We start from the raw sequence: 24634 nt of genomic DNA on the forward strand, positions 1-24634 counted from the left end.
TCAAAACGGACGGTTTGAAGTGGTAAGGAGAGAGTAGTATATAATTATGATTACTGGCTTGTTTAATGTAATAACATATTAGTTTACTTCTATTACTAGATGAACCCCCTGACTAGAATTAAAGCTAATAACCACATCACAGGTTATGCCAACAAAATTTGTTTTACAAACTAGTACAACTAAGCAAATACATAGAATTCTGCAAATGACAGGCTTTTACCAGTTAGAAAAGATTAAAGCATCCATTTTTCAGCGTTGCAAATACAAACCCGAGTTCTCTACCATTGGATGATGATACACCATATATTGCAAACATAACAATGAAGAAACACACATTGCATAAGTTCAGTACATAACAGATCATAAAAATATAATCAAAATCATTGAGACTGTTTCAAAAGAGCACTATAGGGTAAAACTCAAACAACAAACCAGTAACATAATTCAGTCAGGTTCACCGCCCATGAACTATAAACATTTCGCTTAGGAGTGCATAAGAACCTCTTCATTGCGAAATTAGGATTAGGAAATTCCTAATTTAGCTGGCACGGCTCCTAATGACATCAAGACCCATTTCAGTTGGATCAGTTGCCTGCAACTCTACCTGAATTCCATCTAGTTCTCTCTTGAACCTATCCTTAGAACTTGCATAGATCATCTTGCTTCTCACCCTTGATGTGTCAGGAGACCTTTGCATATAGTAATTGACAAAAACGTCATTAGTTAAAGGGCCTGCCAGAAATACACACACAAGCATGCCACAACTATTTTTAGCACAAGTTATTACCATGCAATGAAGAAAATTCTGCTCTTTTGGCAATTCTCTGCAGTCACAAAGTCAAAGTCATAAACAGCATATCGGCACTCATCAGCAGGGAGGCTTGCAGTAAAATCTTCGTAACTTTGGGTTGGTTCACCAAGCTTTTCCACAACAACCTGCTTCTGCTTCTCCTCAATCTTAAAGACTATGAAGCGGTAAGTTCGCTTAGCTTTCAACTCCAAAAACCTTAGCTTACAATCATCATGCACAGCCATACCAGATGCCGCGTTTGCCTGCAGAGAGAAATGTAGAGAAAATATACAGCAAGTCAAAGCTTTAAACAATTGTAGTACAGTTTCCTGAAGTCCCTGTACTGTTATTTGCTCAACTTATTCTCGTTTGACAAGTGTGCATGTTGCAAGGGCAAGAGTTCAAAAGTAAATAACCATAACCAAATTCAAAGACATTTCAACTATACTGCTTCGAGTTCTACGTCCTAATCCACATCTTTCCCAGCAATACAACAGGGCCAGGGGTTTTAAATTTAACTGTACATCTCAATACCCTTACATTACCACACACAACTGGTTAACCAAATGAACCAAAACATCCCATCATAAAGTCTTGAAATAAGAATCTGATTATAATATTCAAGGTATAATCCAGCATTGAATCTCTTGAAAATCAGAAATCATAAGCTTCTTTTTCTTCAAAAACAACAATTAAAAGGTATTAGTAGGAAAGAAAAGGAAAAATAAAAGATCATTGGAATTACAGCTTCAAAGTTTTCTGGAAGAATATAACCTACTTGCTACCATTACCAATACCAAGACAAGAACAAATCCATCTTGTTAAAATAAGAAAAATAACGCATGGCTAAAAGCCCAGATATCTTCACATAAAACCGAGTCATAATATATGCCAGCAACAGACGTACTTGCTCATCATAAGGTGTACAATCAAACAATAATAAAGCTGATTCGACATCACAAGGCAGCTCATTAGCTGTTCAATGTGTCCATTTAATCACGCAGTGCACAAAATTTTCGAAGTTAAGGAAGATCAAAGTCAAAATAGTGCAAGTAACCTTTGGACACAAAAGACGCAAATGGTGCCAATCATATACATAACCAAAATTCACCGAAGGCTATCACCATTAGATCGGACCATCAAGATTTATTATAAAAACGATTCCAAACAATAACAGATCCATTGTCCTGATCAGCAATCCTTTTACTATCAATTCAGGAAAGGTAGATATAACATTTATGCGCAAAAAACAAGCGCCATCACCACCACCAAATGAACTGATTAGGGCCAAAGGAACTCCATTAATTAACCTACATTCCAAAAATTCTATCAATCTACTCTACTGTATCACCACAACCTTTATAATCAAAAATTAACAAAAATCCAATTAACAATTCAAAGCAAAAATAAGATCCACAAACAGCTAAGCACACACAATAACAGACCAAAGATCAAGTCATTCTATTGTAAACTATATCAATCAACACCGAATTGGAAGATCTACCACTAAATTAAAGATCTAAACTAAATAAAAATCGCAGATCAAACAAAACTGTGTCTTCAATTGTGGAAAAACAAAAGTAAAGTGAAGAGTGAAGCAAGACTGACCATGGTTCTAGAGATCAAGCAGCAAAGAAGTTGATAATGGCAAAGCAAATAAAAATTAGAAGATAGAGAGAGATATTTATAGATGTGTCTGTCGATAGATAGAGAAAGGTATTTAAGGCTTTTCTTCTAAAACGGAGACTTGGATAATGGAGAAGCGACTGTTCTTTTTTTCTTCTTTTTCTTTTAATTTCAATGGAAATTCAGAATTAATTTAGGAATTAGGAATATTTTTGGATGGCTCCACCGTCGGCCAAATATCATGATGGTGCTCATGCGTGACAACAGAGACAAAGCACGTCTGTCCAATGAAAATGAGACGCGTGGCTAATATCTAAATGTCAATTTTAACCCCCGCAGCTCCATTGCTTTCCTGGTCGGTCGACGACTGAGATTTGAAACTAACTCCGTACCCAAGTACTAATCAGCAGTGACCTACCTGTTAGTTTATTAGCTTGGGCCCATCTTGGGTTTCTAATTTGGGATGGACCGTACCCTCCCAAGACATAGGCTAGGGTCTCCATTTAACGATGGGCTGAGCCTCTAAACGCTTCTCAGTTTTTAGACCACAGAATTGGTAATAAAGAATGAAAAATTAGTATAGATTAATACTAAATTTTCATAAAATTAGCAAGTATGGTTAGACAATAATGATATTTCAACCAATGGTGGAATCAAAAGATTAAAAAAAAAATCCTTCTCAAAAAAAAAAAAAAAAGTTAGTGATAAATATACAAGACTTGTTCATTTCTTTTCTTTTCTCCTTTTTAAATCTAGCTTTTTTTATTATCCTAATACATCGTAAATTATTTTTCTACATAACGGAAACATCTTCTTGTGGACGTAGATATCATCGTTATAATTTGATCATTAATTTGTTCATTTTTCTATTATTTAAATTTTCAAATAATAGAAAATGCATTGAGAGAAAAAGTGATGATTGCATTTTATATTTGATTTTGAAATGTAACAAAAAGTTTACATTTAATTTTAATTTATTTAGTGTTTACAATGAAAATAAGTTGAAATATTAGTTAATAGTACGAGTGCAATTTTATATTAAAAATAGGCTAAAAGCAAAAATTCACATCTAAATTAAAAAAAAAAAAAAAAAATCTTTAAGGCATTTTAATTTTTAACCATAACTTATTATGCTCCTAAAGTTAAGTTGTTGATTTCACATGCATAAAAAAATATGAAGCCATTACGTAAAACTACACCCTTAAGAGTGTGAAACATAAAAATACGACCTAATAATTCTATGAAAAATCAATTTTTCATATCTTTTTTTATCATTTCACTTCATTTTATTTTCTTAATTGAAACCTTCTATTCTGTGTCTCTCTCTTTATTTCTGTCTTTCATTTGATGCATTTAGCTTTCTCAACAATTCTTTATATTTATAACTCATCGATCAACAATCTCTCTGTTCTTCTTTTCAAAAAAAAAAAAAAAAACAATCTCTCTGTTCCAATCCAAGCTCACCTTTCTCTTATTATTCTATTTATTTGCTTTTTTTTTTTTCTTTTTTCCATTTTTACTTTTGGTTTTTATAACAATAGTGAGTTATAAAAGGTGTTCGGAAATTTTTTTTTTTTTTAGAGAATCTCTTTCTAGTTGCTTTAAAATAATTAGGAGATATTCTAAAATAAATACAAGGTTCTACTTCTAGTGGCAACAAGCTTAATGAGAAGTATTGAAATTTAAAAGTATATACTTAAAAAAGAATGATAAATAATGCACCATCTTGAAACAAGCAGTCTGGTGAAAAGAAGAGATCAAGGTTAGATGAGTGCATGTGACACATGTATCTATAAATTACTAAAGATGAGGTATATTTTTTTTATCAGCAAAGAGTTAAATTTTATTAACTTATAATGTTCAAGTAAAATTTATTTTATTAAATACTAACCCGAGCCAATAAACACCCAACCTAATTCGGATAATTTAAGTAAAAAAATATAGTTAAAATATCTATGCTTATCAAAACTAAATATAGTAAAAAACTAAAACTATTAACCAATATCCCAAAAAATTATAAAGCCAAAACAATACGTGCAATAATTCTATAGTTATAGCCACCATCCGAAATCATTTCTTGAGAACAGCAATGATGAATGAGAGCTAGCAAGCAAAGTTCACAACGGTAACAGGTTTGATCTGCCAAAAGCAACCAAATACCAATATTAACCAACACAGCCAATATAAAATCGCAGCTATGGAGTTCAAAAAACTCATATCAAATCAGATTATACCCAATTTAAAAATATTGCAGTTGCCTCAACTCACAGTAAAATGATTTCCATTTTTGTTTATACAGTGAAATTTCGTATGCTCCAAAGAAAACACCATCATATTTAATTTATTAAAATATTTCCATCAATGCAAAGGATGCTTTTGCTTTTGAATCACCCAACAAAATACGTTTTTTTGAGTCGAATTCAATAATAAATAATGAATTCTTTTAATGTGAGACAATAAAATAGTTGAAAAAAAATAATAAGATAGAGTTATTTTCCCTTGTTAGAAATATGGAAGAAAATAACTAAAGAAATAAAGTTTGTATTGAAATGCTCCGAAGTCCATAATATGTAATCTGCCCAAATTAGACAAAAAAATAAAGTATATAAGGAAAAGATAACACTATACATTATTAAATTACAAAAATACTCTTGTATATTATGTTTTAGTATTGCCATTCATTCTTTTTTCAATATAGCACATGGAAGCAAAATGGGTATTTTAGAATACTCACTTTGTTCTGATCCGTTTAATGAATATATAAATAGTTACAAATGCGTTTCAGATAAGTGTAAATAATGAATTATCATCCATAACAATGGATACATATATTTGGGTAACCGTATTGTTACCCTTTATAGTAGACAAGTTTAGCCGTGGAGTCCCAAGTACCCTATCGAACTATTACTAAAAAATATATTTTAAATAAATTTAGTTTCCAAAATTTTAAAATTTTGGATACTCTATCAATTTAAAGGATACTTTAAATAGGTTAATAATAAAATTCAAAGCGAATTTAGTACGGATATTTAAACAAGTGTTTATTACAAATATATATATCTATCTATACTATATATAAAATTAGAAATGAAAGGGAATAATGAGATTACCTATAATGCCCTTAGTAAAATTTTAAATGTTCTAAATTAACCTTATTAATGACCAATTAAATTTTATTTTAAATATTATGCTTAATAGATAATTAACATTAACTATAAATTAATAAATATATTTTATTTATAATTATCTTAATGTTACATAATAAGGCTATACATGAAAATTAAATATTCTTTTATTTACTACATATGTTTTTAATTTATTCAATTGAGGATTTAAATTAAATGTTAGAGCTAAATACATATTACATATTTTCAATATTTATTATATACATTATTTTGCTCTATTTAACTTAATAGATAATAAAATAAATTTATAATCTATAATATATCTATTTATCCATACTATATATAAAATGGGAATGAGAGGAGAGGAAATAATGAGATTTACTATGTTGTTCTTGTAAAAGTTAAGATACTCTAAAATAACCCTAGTCATAGCCAATTAAAAAATTTTAATATAAATATATATATATATATATATTATCTCTATAATTGGTTTGGATGTTTTTTTAACTTTTGTTAATAGATAAATACATATAGATGATTAAGTATTTGAAAATTCAAAATTTAGCTATTATTATCTTATTATGTATAATTATGTTTTATTTCATTATATATTATATAAATTATTAATAATAATTTAATAATTTTAATAATTTATTACTATTATTTATTATTTTATTCTTATTTATTTTTATTGTAATTTATCTTCAACATTATTATTTTAAATGAATACGTGTAAATACAAGGCATTTGATTTTTTTTTTGAATTTTAAATATATATATTTAGATAATTCAGATTTTGATTTAAAAAGGGCATGGTTAAATTTCTTTAATTACAAATTGCACTCTAATTTGGTTGACCAAAAAATAAGATAAAAATTATTATTATTAAACATTTCAAATTTGATTAATTATATTAATATCTTATTTAATTCAAATTTTATTCTTTCTATTAAGGAATATGATTTTAATAATAAATTTTTTAAATGATTTCGTGATTTTGATAGGCTAAAAAAATGAAAATAAAATTTATTATTATTTATAAACATTTAATTTGATTCTTAGATTAATTTCTTATTATATTGTTAAAGTATATTTATTTATTAAAAGATATTATAATGAAATTTATTAACAAAAATACATAAATTAATTATAAAACGTAAAATAAAAGTTATATAATAATTTTTAGAAATCAATTTGGTACTTAAACGAAAAATAAAAACAACTAGCGTATAATGAAAACTATAAGAATCAATATGTTGAATAAAATATAAATGACATATTTCATATTTGAATTGCTATTTTAAAGAGAGAAACAAATATATCAAATTTTTTTTCAATGAGATATTACAGTATAAGATATATAATTAAAAAGAATATTTTACTCTGTATATATAAAAATCACTATATTTATTGCAATCTAAATAAATAATTTATAGTTTAATTATATAAATAAAAAAGCTAAACGAGTATAAAAATGAGCACATAACAAGTATAGTCAACGAGCATTGCACATTTTAAAAAGAACTAATATATAGTAAAAATCTAAACGAACATAAGTATTAGTAACTCAAAATTCACAGGTACACGCTTTGATTCCATCGAGCATATTTCAAATAAAGACGTCTATACTACAAGCTCTTCAAAATACATTTGTTGGATCGAATAATGACTTTTATTTATAGAGCAAATTATCATTCTCAAAAATTATCAAAATGAAATAAGTAATCATTAATTATTGACATGGCAATAAATATTAATATTTTATCACTTTTGCATTTATATTTTTAATTTTTATCTTAAAATAATATTTTAAATTAATTATCATGTAAGGATATGTTTAAAATTGTAAAATGATAGTAATTATATATTTTTCATCATATATTTGTAACCTTTGCTATTCAAATAAGAAAAAGGAAAATAATAAAGAAAAAAAAATTTTCATCATTTTTCTTTTTTTCCTCTCCATCCAAATATAGCCTAAAGAATATAGGGAAGAAAGTATCTGAATTAAAATGCAAACAAATCAACCCAAAAGTCTGCAAGCTATTTGAAAATTGTAGCGGGAAAGCAAAAACATTTTAAACTGGCGCTAAAAATTTTCTAAATAGAAAATTAGAACAGCCAAACTCTCTCGCTTCCTATTGGTCCATTTCAAATCACGCGGATTGCCATCTAAACTATCCAGAACCCTTAGTAAGACCCCAATCCAACGGTCTTCCTCCTCCCACAGTCCCACTTCTCACACGCTCACGTCCCGACACCAGGCTATAAAACGGTGATACAACGGCACGTTACCTTGCTGTACGATAAACATCATATTTTTCTCTCTCTCTCTCTTAAACGGGTCGGACTTTCTGCGGACATGGACGCCGGAGCTAAAGTCAAAAAGGGTGCCGGTGGTAGGAAGGGTGGAGGCCCGAAGAAGAAGCCTACTTCTAGGTCCGTTAAGGCTGGCCTTCAGTTTCCCGTTGGGAGGATCGGTCGTTACCTGAAGAAGGGAAGGTATGCGCAGCGGGTCGGATCCGGAGCTCCTGTTTACTTGGCTGCTGTGCTCGAGTACCTAGCTGCTGAAGTAAGCTTTCTCTCTCACTCTCTTAATCATCCTGATTTTATGTTTTTGGCTATGTTTCTTATCTATAGTTGTTGGGTTTGGCTAGAAATGTTCAGCTGTGTTAAATTTGGGGGTTTTGATAATTTGGCTCTCAATGTGTGGTTGGTTGTTGAGAAAATGGTGGCAAAGCTATGTTATTGAAAATTTAGCAAAATAATTTTGGCATCTGTGAACTCAAATTAGGGTTGAGCCTAATGTGATTGTGCATTCCTAGCTAGTTAAATGAAACCCTAATTATTTTCTGTTTTGGGTGTGTAGGTACTTGAGTTGGCCGGTAATGCTGCCAGAGATAATAAGAAGAATAGAATAATACCAAGGCATGTATTGCTTGCCGTTAGGAATGATGAAGAGCTTGGAAAGTTGCTTGCAGGAGTGACAATTGCTCATGGAGGTGTTCTTCCCAATATTAACCCTGTTCTATTGCCCAAGAAGTCAGAGAAGGCAGCAACTAAGGAACCCAAGTCTCCATCCAAGGGAACAAAGTCTCCAAAGAAAGCTTAGGCCATTCCAGTTATTATTCTCTTATGCTCTTGTTGTATGTAGTTTTGCCATATTTTGTTAATTTGTAGGACGAAGTTGATGGATTTTGATAAAATTGTGTAGTCCCTTGATCTTTGTGATACTATGTTAGGATTGACATATGAGATTAATGGATGAAACTACTGGTTTCTGTTTTTCATTTATTGTGCATTTTCTGTTTTTATTATGAGTGTAGGTTTTATGATGCGCAATTAGGAATTTTTTTAATTTGCTTATGCAAAATTGGAATGACAGTGAGGAGAGAACCTTTTTACACTTTTCCCCTTTTCAAAAGCAATGCTGTTCTTTCAGAATTGCCTCCATGTTTATATTCCTTTTGGGGATGGAACCTTTTACTTTTTTCGTGTGGTAATCAAATTCCTGATACTTAATGCTGTATGTTAGCCTTTATTGGACTTTGTTAGGATCTGAAGCTTCTGGGTCCAAAATTTCGAAAATTTTTTGGTTATTTGTGAGTTAATTAGCAAGCGTGCTGAAGCTATGAAGCTAATCTTTTGGAAGGAATAAGGTTTTGGGTGCGTAAAGGTTTGTATGGTTGGCGTCTTGTGCTTTGTGGTTGTGAATTTCGGCCAAGACAGCTGTTCTGGAAGTGGGTTGAGTTAAAATTTACAAGTACTTGGACTCGAACCTTTTTGTCTGAAAGATATTTCTTTTTAAGTAACTTGATTCAAAGATTTATCTTTTTTTTTTTTCTTCATTGATGGAAAGTCAAAATGGATTGAAAGAAAAATATCCATAACGCAACATGGGTAAATAGCCTTTTTTTTTTATTAAATAATTTATCAAATTAGTAAACAGTTTTGTAATTAGGAAAACTCAAACAGAGACATCTCATTTGCTATAAAAAGATATGAGAAGACTAACAATTCTATTTGCATTGTAATTTGAATGCAAAAACTAGGTGATCTTAGTTCTTCGTTCGATTGATTACCAGCAAAACTTATTGGGTGTTATTTTCGCATTAGTATTAAGCAAATTGAAAAAAAAAAAGGAAACTGGAAGTGATTAATTTGGCATAATTGAATTTTAATAAAACTTATGGAATTTATTAAGAAATTTTTACTTTATATCTGGGACAAATGGAAATTATTTAGAATTTTATTACTATACTTTTGGGTATAAATTCTAAGTAGATATCTCTTTTTTGAAAGGAATTCTAAGTAGATATCAATAATGATAGATAGTTGAAATAAATTACATAGTTAAATCAAATATAACAATTCCTTTACAAATTGAATTCATTTAACAAATGTTTTAATGATTTCGAATGAATATATGCATAAATGTCTGATGTTTGACGGAAGGGTTTTCAGTTTTTATTTGGTATTATTCTAATGTTTTAGCTAAACAAGAAAAAAAAAAAAAAAAAGAAGAAGAATAAAGAAATAAGTTATTTATCTAAAACCTAAGTTTAGATCCTAAAAGCCAGCAAGGTCTGCCGTTTGGCCTGCATAAAACGACAGCGTTTTCATTCTCCTAAGCCTTTAAACCTGTCAACCGGTTTCCGCATTTCTGCTAATTATCAGCATCAGCATAAGACCAGACAAGATCCGATGTTGTGCTGGAATCGTGCTGCCGTTAGTATTTCCAGCACAGTTCCCTTAGCGAGATGGTTATGGGTTCGCCATTCCTGCAACAAATTATTTGTCGGAGGTCACAGTTGCTCAATTTCGTTTCTCCCTGCTTGAGTAATTTAGTTTTGTTTAATATTTTGGTTTATGAGTAGAAATTTTTTATCTTTAATTGCAGGGCTTTCTTATGATACCAATGAAACCGTATTAAAAAATGCTTTCGAGAAACATGGAGAAATAATTGAAGGTAATTCACAGAGCAAATTCAAGTTCAGTGCTTTTGATTTTCTTTTCTTTAGAAATTTCTTTTGATAAGGCTAACTGATGTAAATTTTATGTTTGATTTTTAGTTAAGATTATATGCGATCACGTGAGTGGGAAATCAAAAGGGTATGGGTTCGTGCAGTTCAGTTGTGAATCTGCAGCCTCTATAGCTTTGAAGGAAATGAATGGTCAGGTATGTCACTTGATTGCAGGATCTTGTTTATCTCTGTCCGTTTTGATATGCATGAATTTTACTTATAAAACTCAGTTGTAAATTGTTAAACTTCATGAAATTGAATTTACAAAATAACATGAAAATACGAATTTATAATATTTTTGTAGAATTAATTGTTGTGTTTGCTCGTTTCTGTCCAGTTGCTGGATGATAGAAATATTCGTGTATATTATGCGCACAAGAGTTGACAACAAAGGAGCTCCCTGTATCATGTCTGAAGCTTTTGTTGATTTTCATATAAACCTTCTCTCCCAACTGTTTTTGAATATGGAAATGAAGGTGTTAAATCATGTTATCCATGTACTATGTTGAATGAAGGTTTAGAATAATATACATTTGCTTAATCAAGTTTAATTACTAATGATTTTAATCGATCACTAATGACAAACTCCAAAGATATATGTTTTCCCTTCTTGGGTTTCTGGCTTTGTGCAAAACAAGCCATCCCATGTTTATCTTGATAATAAAAATGCGTATCTATCATAATAAATAAGATATGGACTCAATTAATACATTAAATCAAATTCCTGCTCTGAAACTGAAAAAATAGGCTAGGATTATAAAGAGGCAACAAGCTTTTCGTAGTTACTCGTCGGTCCGAACACGCAAAGGCTAAAGGATAATAAAATTCCTTAGATCAATGATGGACATGTGACTTCTGAACCATCACGCTTAGAGCTTAAGATATAAATTTATCAACTACAATGGCAGTATAGAAACAAGCATGTAAACCCAAGTTCAAAAAGTAGTCGGTGATTTGTCATTTGATTTGAAATACAAATTGTCATATAAGTAATTCAAGAGCTAGAATCATCTCCTGGTTTTGAACTTTTTGCAACTTCCACGCAAATCAGCCTTCCATCAACTATCTGTTTGCATAACACCCACCCCCTCCATGCGGATGCATAGACAAAATGAGGAAAGATTAGTGGCATGTGTCACATTAACAATCAATAATCATAATTCACAAAGTATGGCAGTCTAGATGTATTTTGACATCATATGTACTACACATATTTCAATTTCTCTTAGGTAGCATAAGGGAACCGAGTTAGAGTAAAATCCAGGAATGCATATTTTCTTTTGCATAAGAAAATCCTTCCATTTTTGTTGAACACATATACGGGACATTTAAGAGAGAAAGAGAGAGAGAGAGGCCCAAACTTCTCTCATTTGTAGTTTTTGGAAATGCAACTTTTGAAAAATTTGAGGTAGAAAGTTGAGGAATAAAACACCCAATTATCACATGCATGATTTAAAGACATAAGCACAAGTAGGAGGAATAATATGTGCCACTCATAAGTCGATTTACCATATACTGGGATAAAACGATTTGAGCAGCAATCAAGAGTAGGACTGAGATAACATGAGAAATGCTACAAAAAAAAAAAAAAAAAAACACTTTACCCTGGTTCAACACCATAAAATCGGTCAGATGAAGAATCAAGAAGCATTAAATACAAATATGAAAAATGAAACCAAACTTGCGGAACTTTATATTGCAAAATAGTGGACTCACGCTGAGCAAATGTCCAACACAAATAAAACAATGGCTAAAATAAAACTAATCCACAAAAGTTGCAGCTGAAAGTTAACTGCCGTTCTGGATTAATAGATAATAGGAGATGAGATCTAAGCATCCCCTGGCCATTGGAAATATTTAAAATACAGAATACTCGTATCATATAATTTCATTTATATGATAAAACAGTCTTAAAGTTTTGGGGAATGCAACTATAGAAAAGTTTTGAGCAAGAAATCTGAGGGGAATATCACAAAAAAATTCTTGACTGAGTTTCAAAACCATTAAAAAGACTGCTTCAATCTGGGACACACATAGACGCATATAAAAAGAATGGAGGAATGCAAATGTCAATCACTGCTCACACAATGGAAAAACAGAAAACTAAACCTCAAATGTTGTAGTATTGGGATATAAACTGCCATTATGGATTACATGATAATAGGAAGACAAGATACATACCAACACCAAATCATCACCAATGTTTATCAATAAATAGCACTATTGTAATTTGCTCATAAGTTCATAAACAGCACCATTATGTCATGATGTTTTATTAATTTGCTCAATAAGTTCTTGGGCACCTGTGTATAAGTAAAAGAGGATAGAGCTTGGTAACCTAATTCTTCCTCATAACACCGTAGTTGACCAAAGTAAGAGACTAATTTTAGGACCATAATCTCTACAAAACTAAGCTATAGTATCTGGACAAAAATGAATCTTTGCGCCCAAATCCAACCTATATATGATACGAATTGAAAGACTTTACTCAATGTCTTTAGACATAGTAATAGAAACAATTACATCATTTTGAAAGCAATGCTCAATTATCTGGGTTCCTCTTTGATATATATATATGTATATATAAACAATATTCAACTCAATTCTGGTAGTATGTTCAATCAAGACATCCATTTCACTCAATTTAGCCTAAAGAAATCATGATTAAGACTCAATAAAACAGTCACAACTTAAGAATTAGCATTACAAATAGCAATTTCCACATGGATTTCACAATGAACAAATTAAATGAGTTTCAAAAGATAAGAGCGTGAAACTGATAATTACCCTGCCGTTCATGGTCTTCATCGCTTTCAGTGCTTCGCTTTCAGAATCAAACGTCACAAAACCGAATCCTTTAGGCTTTCGAGTTCTTGGGTCTATAACAAGCCGAGCTAGAATCAAAAAACCAAAGAAATGCCACCTTTTCGTTAAAGTTTCAATTAAGATATCAGATTATAAATATTCATTTCAATTAACTCAGAAATTACCTTCTCTAACAACTCCAAATGGCGAAAACCACTTCTCCAATTTCTGATTTGTAGCGTACGCCGATAATCCTGAAAAAAAAAAATATCAAGAATCAAACCCAGCTTAGTAGAATCCATATATTATATAGAGAGACAGGGAGAGAACTGCCAACAAAGAGCTGCCAGCCAATTCTTTTCGCCATTTTCTTTCTTCCGGTCTCAGCAGCCTAGGGGAAAGGTTACTTCAAAATGAACTTAACAAAATGAACTTCATTTTGGGCCATGCCAGGGCATCTGGTTTAAGAAGGGCAATGGGATGGATCGTGGGTGGGTCATGCTCACCCTATCCTGCCCCGATACTTGCAAATTTTGCCCCGTCCCCGCCCATAATCCAATGGGTAAAAAGCCGTTCCGTTTAGGTCGACCCGGTTCGATCCCCGCGTTTTCGAGGCATCCTGCCATCTCTAATCCGGTTAGTAGACTGAGGTCATTACGCGTATTGGAATCCTATACCTGTTTGTACTAGGATTTTTTCCCCTATTTTATAGGGATTTATAGGTTATATATACCAGTGACAGATATGCCTGAAGCATTATTAAAAAATAAATAATTCGCATTATTAAAAAATAAATAATTTTTTATAACATTATTTAAAAATAATAAAATAATAAATTATATGTCATTCAGCTATGCTGAAAAGTTTCAATGTTAATATATGTTGAAAAGTTACAATATTAAGATATGCCGTCTTAAGTATCTTGTGAAACGTTTTTTAAAATATGCAATAACAAAAACTATACATGGTATGATCTACATAAAAAAATACATACACACTATTAATGTATTTTTGAATAGTATTAATAATATACATTATTTATAAAAGTTTAATTAAATATATTGAAATAAAAAATTAAATATTTTTTTATTTGATATTTATGATTTATTATAAACGATTGTTTATTTATTTGAAATATTAATATATTACTTATTTAGTACAGTGTGTCCAGAACGTGTGGATGTCCTACTTTTTTTATAAATTACTGTATATGAGACTACTCCATACACTAAACTAATCAACCAAGATTTTTTTTTATTATCAATAAAAAATGAAGTGTTTTTTTTAATTTGTTTTTTGTCATTCAAATAAGAAATTAAGTTTTTTTTATTTATGTTTATAATTCATTATAAATGATTGTTTATTTATTTGAAATATTAATATATTACATATTTAGTATAGTGTGTCATAAGCGTGTGGATATTTTATCGTATAACCTGGCTTCTGTTATATGAGACTACTCGATACACCAGTTAATCAAACGAAGTTTTTACGTATTACCAATAAAAAATAAAATTTTAATTTATTTTTGTCTCGTTGAAATAAGAAATTAAGTATTTTTTTATGTTGATGATTTGTTATAATGATTGTTTATTTATATGAAATATTAATATATTACTTATTCAGTGTAGCGTGTTTTAAGCATCAAAATGTTCTACTTTTTTTAAAAATTATATTATCTCGTACGTTTCCATATCATGATAGCTCTCACTATAGTGAATTAACCCAACTCAGGTTGGCTAAGAAGTGCGGGCTGTTTAGGGATTGAATAGGAATGGCAAAATCAACCCAACCCGAAGAGTATGTACGCAACTCGAATCCAGTCAAACTCGAATTTTAGGATTTTGACTGGGTTTGAGTAGAATATGGGTATTGCTATTATAAACCCAAACCCAATCCAGCACCTCATATTCAATTGAAAATTTCATTATTTTTTAAAATTATAGTATGAAATTTTTAATAAATTGGGTTACTTGTAGTAAATCATCTATATAAATTATAATTTTATTTTTAATTTAATGTAGTGCAATGCAAAATAATTTCATTATAGTTTTCATATTTTAATTTAAATTAGTCAAATTTTTAAAATTTTAGATTTTAAAATTTAAAATTTAATTTCTAATATTTGATTTAAACTTCAATTTCAAATAATGGAGAAAAATTATAATGATAATAATGATTTTGAGTTCATAGAATAATATTTCACGCTTATTGATTTTGTTATATGAATTTTTTAGTTATTCTATAAATTAACTTTTAGTATAATTATACTTGGAAAGTCCATGACATTTGAGTAAAGTATTATGATATTCGGAATTAAAATTTTAATTTACTACTGTTCGAGTATTTATTTATGTATTATTATTTTCATATATTATATAAATCATTTAGATAAATATTTTAATTTTTTTAATTGAATATAATTTTTTTTTAAAAAAATATGAGTCAATAAATAAATGGGTATTCATGGGTCATGTAATCGGTGGTATACCCGAACCTATTGGATTTGGGGATGAAAATAACATTATCTATCTGATAAGGTATTAGATATAGTTCGAAAATTGAGAATAAAATTGGGTTTCGGTAATGGGTATTGCATTATCCGACCGGAACTCTATCCATTATCATCCTTAAAATTGAACGATTTAGCCTTTCTCCGTTACCTCTCTCTTTAGTTAAAGATCTCATCTTGAGCGGCAGATACTCATACCCAGTGGTTTAGAAATGAAAATAGGCTCAAAGAACAAACATTAGAACAAATAAATAAATCAAAAGGGAATTGAGATAGAAAATAATTAATGAATTGTTGCCGAAAAGAAAAATAAAAAACAAAGAAAGAAGCCGAAATTTAAGATCATACCAGAAGAAATCAAAAGAATTAAAACCCATTTGTCAAAAAGAATGATCCAGTAAAAATAAAAAATCAAAGACTTAATCAACAAAAAGCTAAATAGCTAGATAAAACTTAGAGTCCGTTTGGAACAAATGAATTCTACAAAATTTTATGGAATTCATTTGCAAATCTAAAATATTATGTTTGAAATGAAAAAAAATACAAGTTTGAATTCTACGAATTGAATTACTTGGAATTGCACATAACTAACTCAAATTCTGCTAAAATTGATGAAATTTGTAAATGAATTCCACAAAATTTACTATTAAAATATTTATCGACAAAATTACCATCAACTATAAACTCAAGTATTTTTTTTTTTTTTTCCTTTTTGTTTGTTTTCTTCGAACAATTCAAACTATAACAACGTTTTTTTTTTTTTTAATCTAATGATATTAGTTTATATGTTTATTTTATTTCCTTTTTATTTCTTTGTTTGGAAAATTTCAAACTAGTGACATTTTTTTTTCTTTTTAAAGTCCAGTAATAACGTTACTTATTATTACTATAAAATTATAAAAATCGAGTATCAACAATTGTTTTTAAGTGCAATTAAATACAATATTAACATTCTTAATATTTTTTTAGTTTCCAAATTAATTATTTAAATCAACAAAATTTTTCACATCAATTAAAAATAATTATCATGATGAATGTTACTGCTTATAGAATTAATTAATTAACTTGAAATATTAGTGTACTTATTTATATGAAATTTATTATTTATATTTAATAAAAAAATGAAAAGTTATTATATTGTACATAATAAATATAATTGATATTTGTGATTTATTTTTATTAAATTATTATGTCAAGAGCGTTACAAAAATACAAATAAAATGAATTTTTATTTAAAAATTTATTCTAAATATAATTTAGTGGAATTCAATTTTTAAATTATAGCATAATAAACGTACGAACATTCATTTGTATTCCAAACGGCTGTTACAGTAAAATCTACACCCAATTCAATCAAAAACAAGCAAATACCTAGATGGAAAACATACGAACACAGACCCAAAAAAATGCTTTTGCTTCGCAGAGGTAGAGAGATGGGGAGAGAATAGTCAAAGTCGAAAATGGAAAGTGTGCAGAAGCTAAAGTTTTATTGGGACTAAATTGTGAGAAATGTCCTTTACTGCTTGAATCGAAAGTGAGAAAGAAAATTAGAAGACAAGAAAAAGAAAAAAAGCAAAGAATTGTAGTTATTTTCAGTCCCTTGTTCCCAAAAATCCTTCCCATTGCGATGTCGCGAACCCAAGCTCAATCTCATTCGAAACTATGTGTTAGATCTTTGTGCATCAGTCCAAGAAGCAAAATCATCCGATCGTTGCAATAGCGGAGACAAAGCCAATATTGGAGGAGGAGAAACGCAAGGTAGAGAGAGAACAAGTTCGATCGATTTGCAAGGGAAGGCGAAACGACCGATTTGTGTGAAGTGAAAACGAAGCAGTGTGTTTCAGTTCAGCGAACTTATGTTGGGTTAGCTAACTATTGTGAGACCCATATTTATTATTTTTTAATCTCAATTTTGACCAATTTCGATGCAATTATAACGTAAGTTTAAAACTGAAATAACTTCGAGGATTGATGCAATTGTAACAACTCGTTAATTTTGTGGTATTTGAAATGGTTTAGCCAAAAATCAGAGCAAAGAATACGACTTGTGACCAACTAAAACAACCAAAACAATGAATTTCACCTAGTACAAACTGCGAACCAATTCGAAAGAACACCAACCTGCACCATCTTCCGGTTAAATACTGGTTAAACAGAACCAATACTAACAGCAACATATTTGCAATTGAACATTTACAACTCAAATAGACTAGCAACACTTGAGGAACAACTTTTTTGTATCTAATTTTTTCAATAGAAACTTTGGGATCGAGCAAATCCAAACTTCAATTACATAACAAAAAAACTCAAATTTCAAACTACACTAGAAATCATAAAAATAATTCCATATACTACCTAAACCCTAACATACACAGATACACACAAGAAAACCGTAATTCATTACCGACCATCGCCTCCTTGTCATCGCCACCGCTTCAAGAGCTGGTAAACTTAGTCACCGCCTTAGTACCCTCCGACACTGCATGCTTAGCCAATTCTCCAGGCAACACCAATCTCACAGCCGTCTGGATCTCCCTTGAAGTAATTGTTGGTTTCTTGTTATACCTCGCAAGTCTTGAAGCTTCTTGTGCAAGCTTCTCGAAGATATCATTGATGAAGGAATTCATGATTCCCATGGCTTTGCTTGAGATCCCGATGTCAGGATGTACTTGCTTCAAGACCTTGAAAATATAGATCTTGTAAGTCTCTGTACTCTTCTTAATTCTCTTCTTCTTCTTATCTCCGGCAGCCGCGGCACCTTCCTTCGGCAACTTCTTCCCAGCTTTAGGCTTCTTCTCAGCCGGAGCTTTCTCCGCTACTGTCTTCTTCTCTTCTGCTGGCTTTTTCTCTGCCGGTTTTTTCTCCGCCTTTGGTGCCATTTTTTGGATAGAGAAAGCTAGGGTTCGCGTCTTTCCTGATTTGTTAGAGAGAGAAAGGAAAGCGATAAATGATATTTTTGAAGAGACTCCTGTGGGGTTGTTGTTTATATAGAAAGCGGAGGCAGATTGCCATTAGTCAATGGGATTTCCAGCGGATCGGTGACTTGGAGATCTTAGACCGTCAGATTGGCTCGTATATGTTTGTCGATCGATGGTCTAGACTGTTCTGCTATCGAGACCGTATTGCATTGAGCGACGCTTAAAGTAGATTGATGACGTGGAGTTCAAGGACCGTTCGATGCATTTACTAAAGTCTACTAAAGTCTACGGATCGACGGTGTATATATTTTATCGTGACTTAGATCGTTGCTTTTTTGGTTGGAAGCACCGGTTCGATGACATTAACTATCTTAGCGAGAATATTCTAGCATTAAGAGATGATGAGTTCGCACAGTGGATAAGGGATATATTTGTAATAAAACAATTTTAAAATGTTGAGTATTTTAAAAAGTTTTTTCAATTAGAATTAATTACAAAACATTTTCTAAGCCTAGGGTTGAAAGGATAACTTCACAAACTATCATTTTAATACTAAAATATATATACTATGATTTTTTTAGTCTCGATTAAGTTGTAAATTGGAAAAAAAAAAAAAGTTGTTCATTCCCTCCCCTAATTGCATTAATTTAACGAAAATGTATATTTTTTATATAGTTGAAAAAATAGTTTTACCATATTTTGATAATAATAAATAATTGTGTACCATTAATAATTAATGGTACGTAATTATTTATTATTATCAAGAGTTTCAAGTGTTGTAAATCCAAGCACTTCAATAAAATCCGCCACTTTTTGGACGCAGCTCAAGTTTGTTGCTCTAGTCGTCGGCTTCTTCAAGAATGGCGATCTGTGACAACATTGGTCCCGCTGTTCGGGCATGTCCGGTTTGGGGTATAAAACCCGTAGCAGGCTAGCAAGGTTTCATAGATGGTGCAACTTTTGATAACTTGAGAATGGCAGGCTTCGATATAGTGTTTGAAAACGAAGAATGAGATTTTTTGCCATCTATTTCAAGTTTTGTTGACACATATAAAGACCCTTTACTTGTTGAAGCGTCAGGCCTTCGGGCATGTTTATTATGGCTTCAGAGTGATCTCATCTGTCCATGATTCATTTTTACGGACTATCAACTTATACTTTATGCTTTGAACTCTTTTTTTTTGGGGACTTTTATGAGGTTGGTTTAATTCTCAATGATTGCAAAAATTTATTAGCTTACAGGTCAAATGTAGGAGACAAGCTAAAGTTGAAGCTCATAATCTAGTTAGAGCTTGTTATTCTTTTGATTACCACATATGATTAACCGAATTTAAGTTTAAAATGGCTAATTGGTTTGAAATATCCGAATCCAAAAATTGAATTAAATCAATTGAATTCAATTTAAATAAGTTAATATACTATTTGGTTTAGGATAAAAACATATTCGAATAGACTAAAAAGACCTTATTCATCATTCTATTTCGGCGTAGTTAACGAATTATCAACCCCCTAATTGTATGGGCTTCAAAACTTGGGCTTAGGCTAGAACATGAGAGAGGCACATCTATGATCTATATAAAGTTTTGAATGATTCATTTTTGTTTTTTTTTTTTTTTTTTAAATGTTTTTCTTTTGTAAGCTTTTAGTTTGCTAGTCACGATTATGTTATTATATTGAAAGTTTAACTATATACTAGTAGAGTTGTGTTCTTGTAGGCCACTGGATGAGCCATTAGCCCTTGTCTCTTTGACTTCTCCTACGACATGGTGATGGATAAAATTGCTTCTTAACCTTATTTTTATGTGAAGGATCTAATAGGGTGGGTAGCCTTTTAAATGATCCATTGTTTTTTCTTTTTTCAACAATACTCAAAAAAAAAAAAAAAAAAAAAAAACAATTTCAACTTAAATGCCAAACAACTAAAATACACACATTACAAGAAGAAGAAGAACAACAACAACAACAACAAGCTGTGTTAATTCATAAAGAGCTCATGAGTGTTCAAAGACCTGAAAAAAAAAAAGAACAAAATGGAAAAAAGAAAATAATAAACCCTCTTTCATGAACATCTCATTCTACTAAGCAAGTCTACCTGTGACTGCCAAAGGATCCTTAGTTGCCCAACTGATACAACTTCAAGGGTCATGATTCATTTTCATGAACATGATCTTCATCACTCTCATGATCATCACCGTTGATTTCACTGCTTTGACTATTTTTGGCCATCACACCGCAGTAACTTCATGTGGGAAATACAGTAGGACAATATCTATGAGGCCATAGATGATTTCTTCTGCTTTTGCAAAGAGATCGAGTGAAAGAGGGATTGCTGGACTTTAAAGGAATAATAAAAGCTTTGTGGGGAGAGGAATCAGAAGATCATTCCAAGCATATGCTTCAAGCATATCCTTGATGACCTATATGCTTTTTAAACTTTTTATTTATTATTATTATTATTATTTTTTTTTTTGTTCTTATTATTAAAATTGTGCACGACATAGTTATACTAAGATAGGAATATTCTTAGTTTGTGGGGGAAGGCAACTCATGAATATTGAGATGAGATTAGCACCGTATATATAAAAATAATATATGGGTATATTCTTGGGTTAAAAAAATAGAAAAAAAAAAAAAGTAGAAATCTTTGTATTTGCATTTGTAACCAGTTTTCTACCCATTTCTATGGAATGGGGATCTAGGTTTTATAAAAGCCAGTAATAAAAAACTATACTCCCTCTCTACCATACATTTTGTGCTAGTTTGACTTAATACACAAATTAAGAAAATTTAGTTATTTTAGTTAAATTATAATTTTTTATTCGTTTTTTTCTAATGTATCCTTATGTTAATATCCATGATCCATATTAAATTGCTCTTGAAATTAATCAAATATTATTAAATAAAATTTTATTGGAAGATTAAAGGTTAATACTCTCTCCGTCCCAAAAATATAGTCCACTTTTTATTTTCACATAAATTCAGAAATAATAGTTATTATAGTTAAAAAACAATTTTATTCATATAACTTTCTTATTATGCCCATCTTAAATGACACATGAGAAATGATTATATTGGAATAACAATAAGAATTAATGAGAGTTAGTGAAAATAAGATAAACTTTAATAAGGGTATAATAGACAATTTAAGGATTAACTATAATCCAAAAAGAAAAGTAAACTATATTTTGAAACAAACTAAAAAAAAAAAGATGAACTATTTTTTTGGAATGAATGAAATTTTTTTTTTTTTTAAATTAAAGGTTCATATGTTAATTTTGTTTATATCAAGATATAGTTAATGCTAATATAGTATTATCTCTGTTCCATAATATTTATCACATTTGAAATTTCACGTCCCTTAAGAAAATTATTAAATTTCTCAAAATTACAATAAATTACTGAACAAATTACAAATAAACATGCCAAAATCATGAAAAAAAAGCAAGAAATTCACCTACTTTATGCATAGTTCAGTTGGTGTTGGAAACATACCTTTGTCTACTTCAAACCAAGGACTCCTCCCTTCAGCACTGATTTCCGTCAATGCTTTGCCTGCCGATTCAACCTAACTACTACAACGAAGTTATTTTGTTAAGTTGTTTCGGTTCTCAGGGCTACCCCATGGTTTCCCTTTGCTTCGGTCTGCGACAGTTGAGAGAGCAAGAGAGAGGGAGGGAAGGAGGGACAACGGTTATTTAGGTCTTTTTGCTTTGAACTAATGGCAAAAATGGGTAATTTGGGAGGAAGGATTAAACTATACGGGAGTGAAAGATGGGGACTACTAAATGGATTTCTTGAAATAGAGAGATGAACTGGTTGTATTTCCAATTATATATGGATATAATAGTAATTTTCTCAAAAAATATTTATTTTTCCTTGAAATTATAAATGTGAAAGGTGACAAGTATGAAATGGAGGCTTAATAGATGGTTATACCTTGAACTTTGGGGTTTGTTGTATTTACACTCTAATTTGAACTTTGTGACAAACACACCCTAAAATGAAAGTTTGAGAATATTTACACCCAACAATTAAATTAGGGGTTGATTTGCAATAAAAAAAATATATTGTCATGGGACACATAAGTGAGTTTGGGTTAATTAACTATAACTTAAATCCAAACTTGAAATAGTACCGTTGAAGAGGGAAAAAATCTATTTTAAATAGCTGTCATCTATCACTTGAGTACATCATTGATTATTATAAAATTTTGCTCTCTAGAAAGCACTTTGAATTCAGACAATGGTTTTAAAATTGGTATGTTGATTTCTTTTATTATAGTTCATATATATTTATATATAGTGATAGAAACATGTGGCATTGTGTATTCATTTATATATTTATTATACGTGAGAAGGATGGTTGAAAATAAATTTTGAAAAAATAAAAATTTTAACAATTTGATAATCCTGGGATTTTATGAATTTAGAATAATTTATGCATGTTTAGAATTTATGTTGTAACTAACATCATACCATATACTCCGTTATCTTTAGAATATACTCTTAATCTTTCATTTTAAGGTGTAATTGTCGCAAAGTTCAAATTAAAGTCTAAGTGCAACAAATTTCAAAATTCAGAGAATGAGCACTAACTTTTTTTTTTTTTTCTTCTTTCGAGAGGGGGCACAACCCCTTCTCATGAAGGTAGCTTCGTCCCACCTCTATTCTACGATGGGTAGTAAAGACTATATCTTCAAATTTTGCTTTTGTTTTGCAATAAGTTCCTATGACAAAGAGTGTTTTTTTTTTTTTTTTTTTTTTTTTTATTTTTATTTTAAAATCAGTCAGATGTAAATCATTCATACTGAAGTTAAGAGTTTTATTGAAGAAAAAAAAAATACATCACTTAAATTTGAAATTTCAAAACCTAACTAACAAAAATTGAATTTCAAATCAAAAATTAATTCAATGCTAACAAACATAAAATGAGATTTAAGGTTGAGGTAGATTTCTAATAATATGAGTTTCTTAAAAGATATAAACTATATTTCATATGCACAATTTTGATGTTTATATATTGGAGTTAACACGAATTTTCAAGCTAAAAACCCACAAAAATTAACAATAATAATAATAATAATAATAATAAGAGCTAATCGTTCTCTCTACTTTAAAAAATTAAAGATTCATATTATAATATTTCTTATTTCTGAAATTATTTTTTTTATAATACGCAAGAAAATTAGAGATTGAAATCATCTTTTATAATACACTGTAAAATTAGATTGTCTTCTATGATATATATATTTTTTTTGGCTAAGCACGCAATGATTGAATCTAGCTTGTGCTATTGTTGCTCTTCCACTTCAATTTAGAAGCTGTGGTCTCCATTAAAGATTCTTTCTCTTTGAATTAACATCTCAAATATTGGAATGAAAGATGAGATGTCATAATGATAGAGTTCTTTGTTTATTTATTTGTTATTTTTGCTGCGTAGGTCCATATACTAGTATTATTTGTTTCATAACTCTTATTCCAGTTAAATATATTCTAATCACCACAGCCTCCATAACATTTACATATTATATTATATATATATATATATATATATATATATATATATATATATATATATATATATATATTATACATAGATAGTTGTTATATATATATATAAATTCAACCAAAGTTAAGAATAAATATTCTATAAATAACTATCCTATTACCTTCTTATTCTAAATTGTTCTCTGAACCAAAAAGAGACCTATAAAATAAAGTGATTCTCTGATAACTTACTCTTCTTCCTTTCTTTCTCTCTAAGTTAGGAACTTTAATCTAGTTTTTGGTTAATAGGTTTTACCAGCAATGCTAATTACCATTATCTTAAACATT

The 24634-nt window shown here is 30.0% G+C and overlaps 5 protein-coding genes across 9 annotated transcripts; 2 read left to right on the top strand and 3 right to left on the bottom strand.

Annotated features, from left to right (window-relative positions):
* Positions 1-223: 223 nt before the first annotated feature.
* LOC105628226 (actin-depolymerizing factor 2) lies at positions 224-2607 on the bottom strand. Its single transcript, XM_012209604.4, has 3 exons — positions 2399-2607; positions 788-1053; positions 224-689 (listed from the first exon to the last, which is right to left on the bottom strand). Exons 1-3 carry the CDS (start codon positions 2399-2401, stop codon positions 539-541), a joined length of 420 nt encoding a protein of 139 aa, XP_012064994.1. The 5' UTR covers positions 2402-2607; the 3' UTR covers positions 224-538.
* A 5218-nt stretch (positions 2608-7825) lies between these two features.
* On the top strand, positions 7826-8831 carry HTA6 (histone H2A 6). Its single transcript, XM_012209602.4, has 2 exons — positions 7826-8113; positions 8411-8831. Exons 1-2 carry the CDS (start codon positions 7904-7906, stop codon positions 8651-8653), a joined length of 453 nt encoding a protein of 150 aa, XP_012064992.1. The 5' UTR covers positions 7826-7903; the 3' UTR covers positions 8654-8831.
* A 1277-nt stretch (positions 8832-10108) lies between these two features.
* Positions 10109-11106, top strand: LOC105628222 (glycine-rich RNA-binding-like protein). The gene is made up of 4 exons (XM_012209601.4): positions 10109-10345; positions 10442-10510; positions 10614-10720; positions 10903-11106. The coding sequence occupies exons 1-4, from the start codon at positions 10246-10248 to the stop codon at positions 10948-10950; spliced, it is 324 nt and encodes a 107-aa protein (XP_012064991.1). The 5' UTR covers positions 10109-10245; the 3' UTR covers positions 10951-11106.
* A 269-nt stretch (positions 11107-11375) lies between these two features.
* Positions 11376-13859, bottom strand: LOC105628220 (RNA-binding (RRM/RBD/RNP motifs) family protein). 5 transcript variants are annotated; one of them, XM_089719329.1, is made up of 5 exons: positions 13701-13859; positions 13556-13624; positions 13353-13459; positions 12075-12138; positions 11376-11631 (listed from the first exon to the last, which is right to left on the bottom strand). In XM_089719329.1, exons 1-5 carry the CDS (start codon positions 13735-13737, stop codon positions 11624-11626), a joined length of 285 nt encoding a protein of 94 aa, XP_089575455.1. In that variant the 5' UTR covers positions 13738-13859; the 3' UTR covers positions 11376-11623. The 5 variants fall into 5 exon arrangements, with proteins under 5 accessions (XP_089575455.1, XP_020532543.1, XP_012064989.1 ...); XM_020676884.3 differs by having other exon boundaries at positions 11376-11653; XM_012209599.4 differs by lacking the exon at positions 12075-12138.
* Positions 13860-18101: 4242 nt separating this feature from the next.
* Positions 18102-18846, bottom strand: LOC105628219 (histone H2B). The gene has a single exon (XM_012209597.4). It carries the CDS (start codon positions 18759-18761, stop codon positions 18318-18320), a length of 444 nt encoding a protein of 147 aa, XP_012064987.1. The 5' UTR covers positions 18762-18846; the 3' UTR covers positions 18102-18317.
* Positions 18847-24634: the final 5788 nt, after the last annotated feature.

This window comes from Jatropha curcas, chromosome 1 (assembly GCF_041381405.1).
Source record: "Jatropha curcas cultivar XTBG-Jc1 chromosome 1, XTBG_Jcur_1.0, whole genome shotgun sequence".
Taxonomy (NCBI): domain Eukaryota; kingdom Viridiplantae; phylum Streptophyta; class Magnoliopsida; order Malpighiales; family Euphorbiaceae; genus Jatropha; species Jatropha curcas.

Excerpts from the sequence above, each read along its gene's own strand:
- LOC105628226 (XM_012209604.4), bottom strand. Across the intron at positions 690-787 it reads AGAATTTTCTTCATTGCATG|GTCTCCTGACACATCAAGGG; the intron begins GTAATAACTTGT and ends CTATATGCAAAG.
- HTA6 (XM_012209602.4), top strand. The coding sequence starts at position 7,904 with ATGGACGCCGGAGCTAAAGTCAAAAAGGGTGCCGGTGGTAGGAAGGGT. Across the intron at positions 8,114-8,410 it reads TCGAGTACCTAGCTGCTGAA|GTACTTGAGTTGGCCGGTAA; the intron begins GTAAGCTTTCTC and ends TTGGGTGTGTAG.
- LOC105628222 (XM_012209601.4), top strand. The coding sequence starts at position 10,246 with ATGTTGTGCTGGAATCGTGCTGCCGTTAGTATTTCCAGCACAGTTCCC. Across the intron at positions 10,346-10,441 it reads CAACAAATTATTTGTCGGAG|GGCTTTCTTATGATACCAAT; the intron begins GTCACAGTTGCT and ends CTTTAATTGCAG. Across the intron at positions 10,721-10,902 it reads TGAAGGAAATGAATGGTCAG|TTGCTGGATGATAGAAATAT; the intron begins GTATGTCACTTG and ends GTTTCTGTCCAG.
- LOC105628220 (XM_012209598.4), bottom strand. The coding sequence starts at position 13,737 with ATGGCGAAAAGAATTGGCTGGCAGCTCTTTGTTGGCA. Across the intron at positions 13,460-13,555 it reads ATTTGGAGTTGTTAGAGAAG|CTCGGCTTGTTATAGACCCA; the intron begins GTAATTTCTGAG and ends TTTTGATTCTAG. Across the intron at positions 12,139-13,352 it reads TGAAGACCATGAACGGCAGG|CATTTCTCATGTTATCTCAG; the intron begins GTAATTATCAGT and ends TTTTTTTTGTAG.
- LOC105628219 (XM_012209597.4), bottom strand. The coding sequence starts at position 18,761 with ATGGCACCAAAGGCGGAGAAAAAACCGGCAGAGAAAAAGCCAGCAGAA.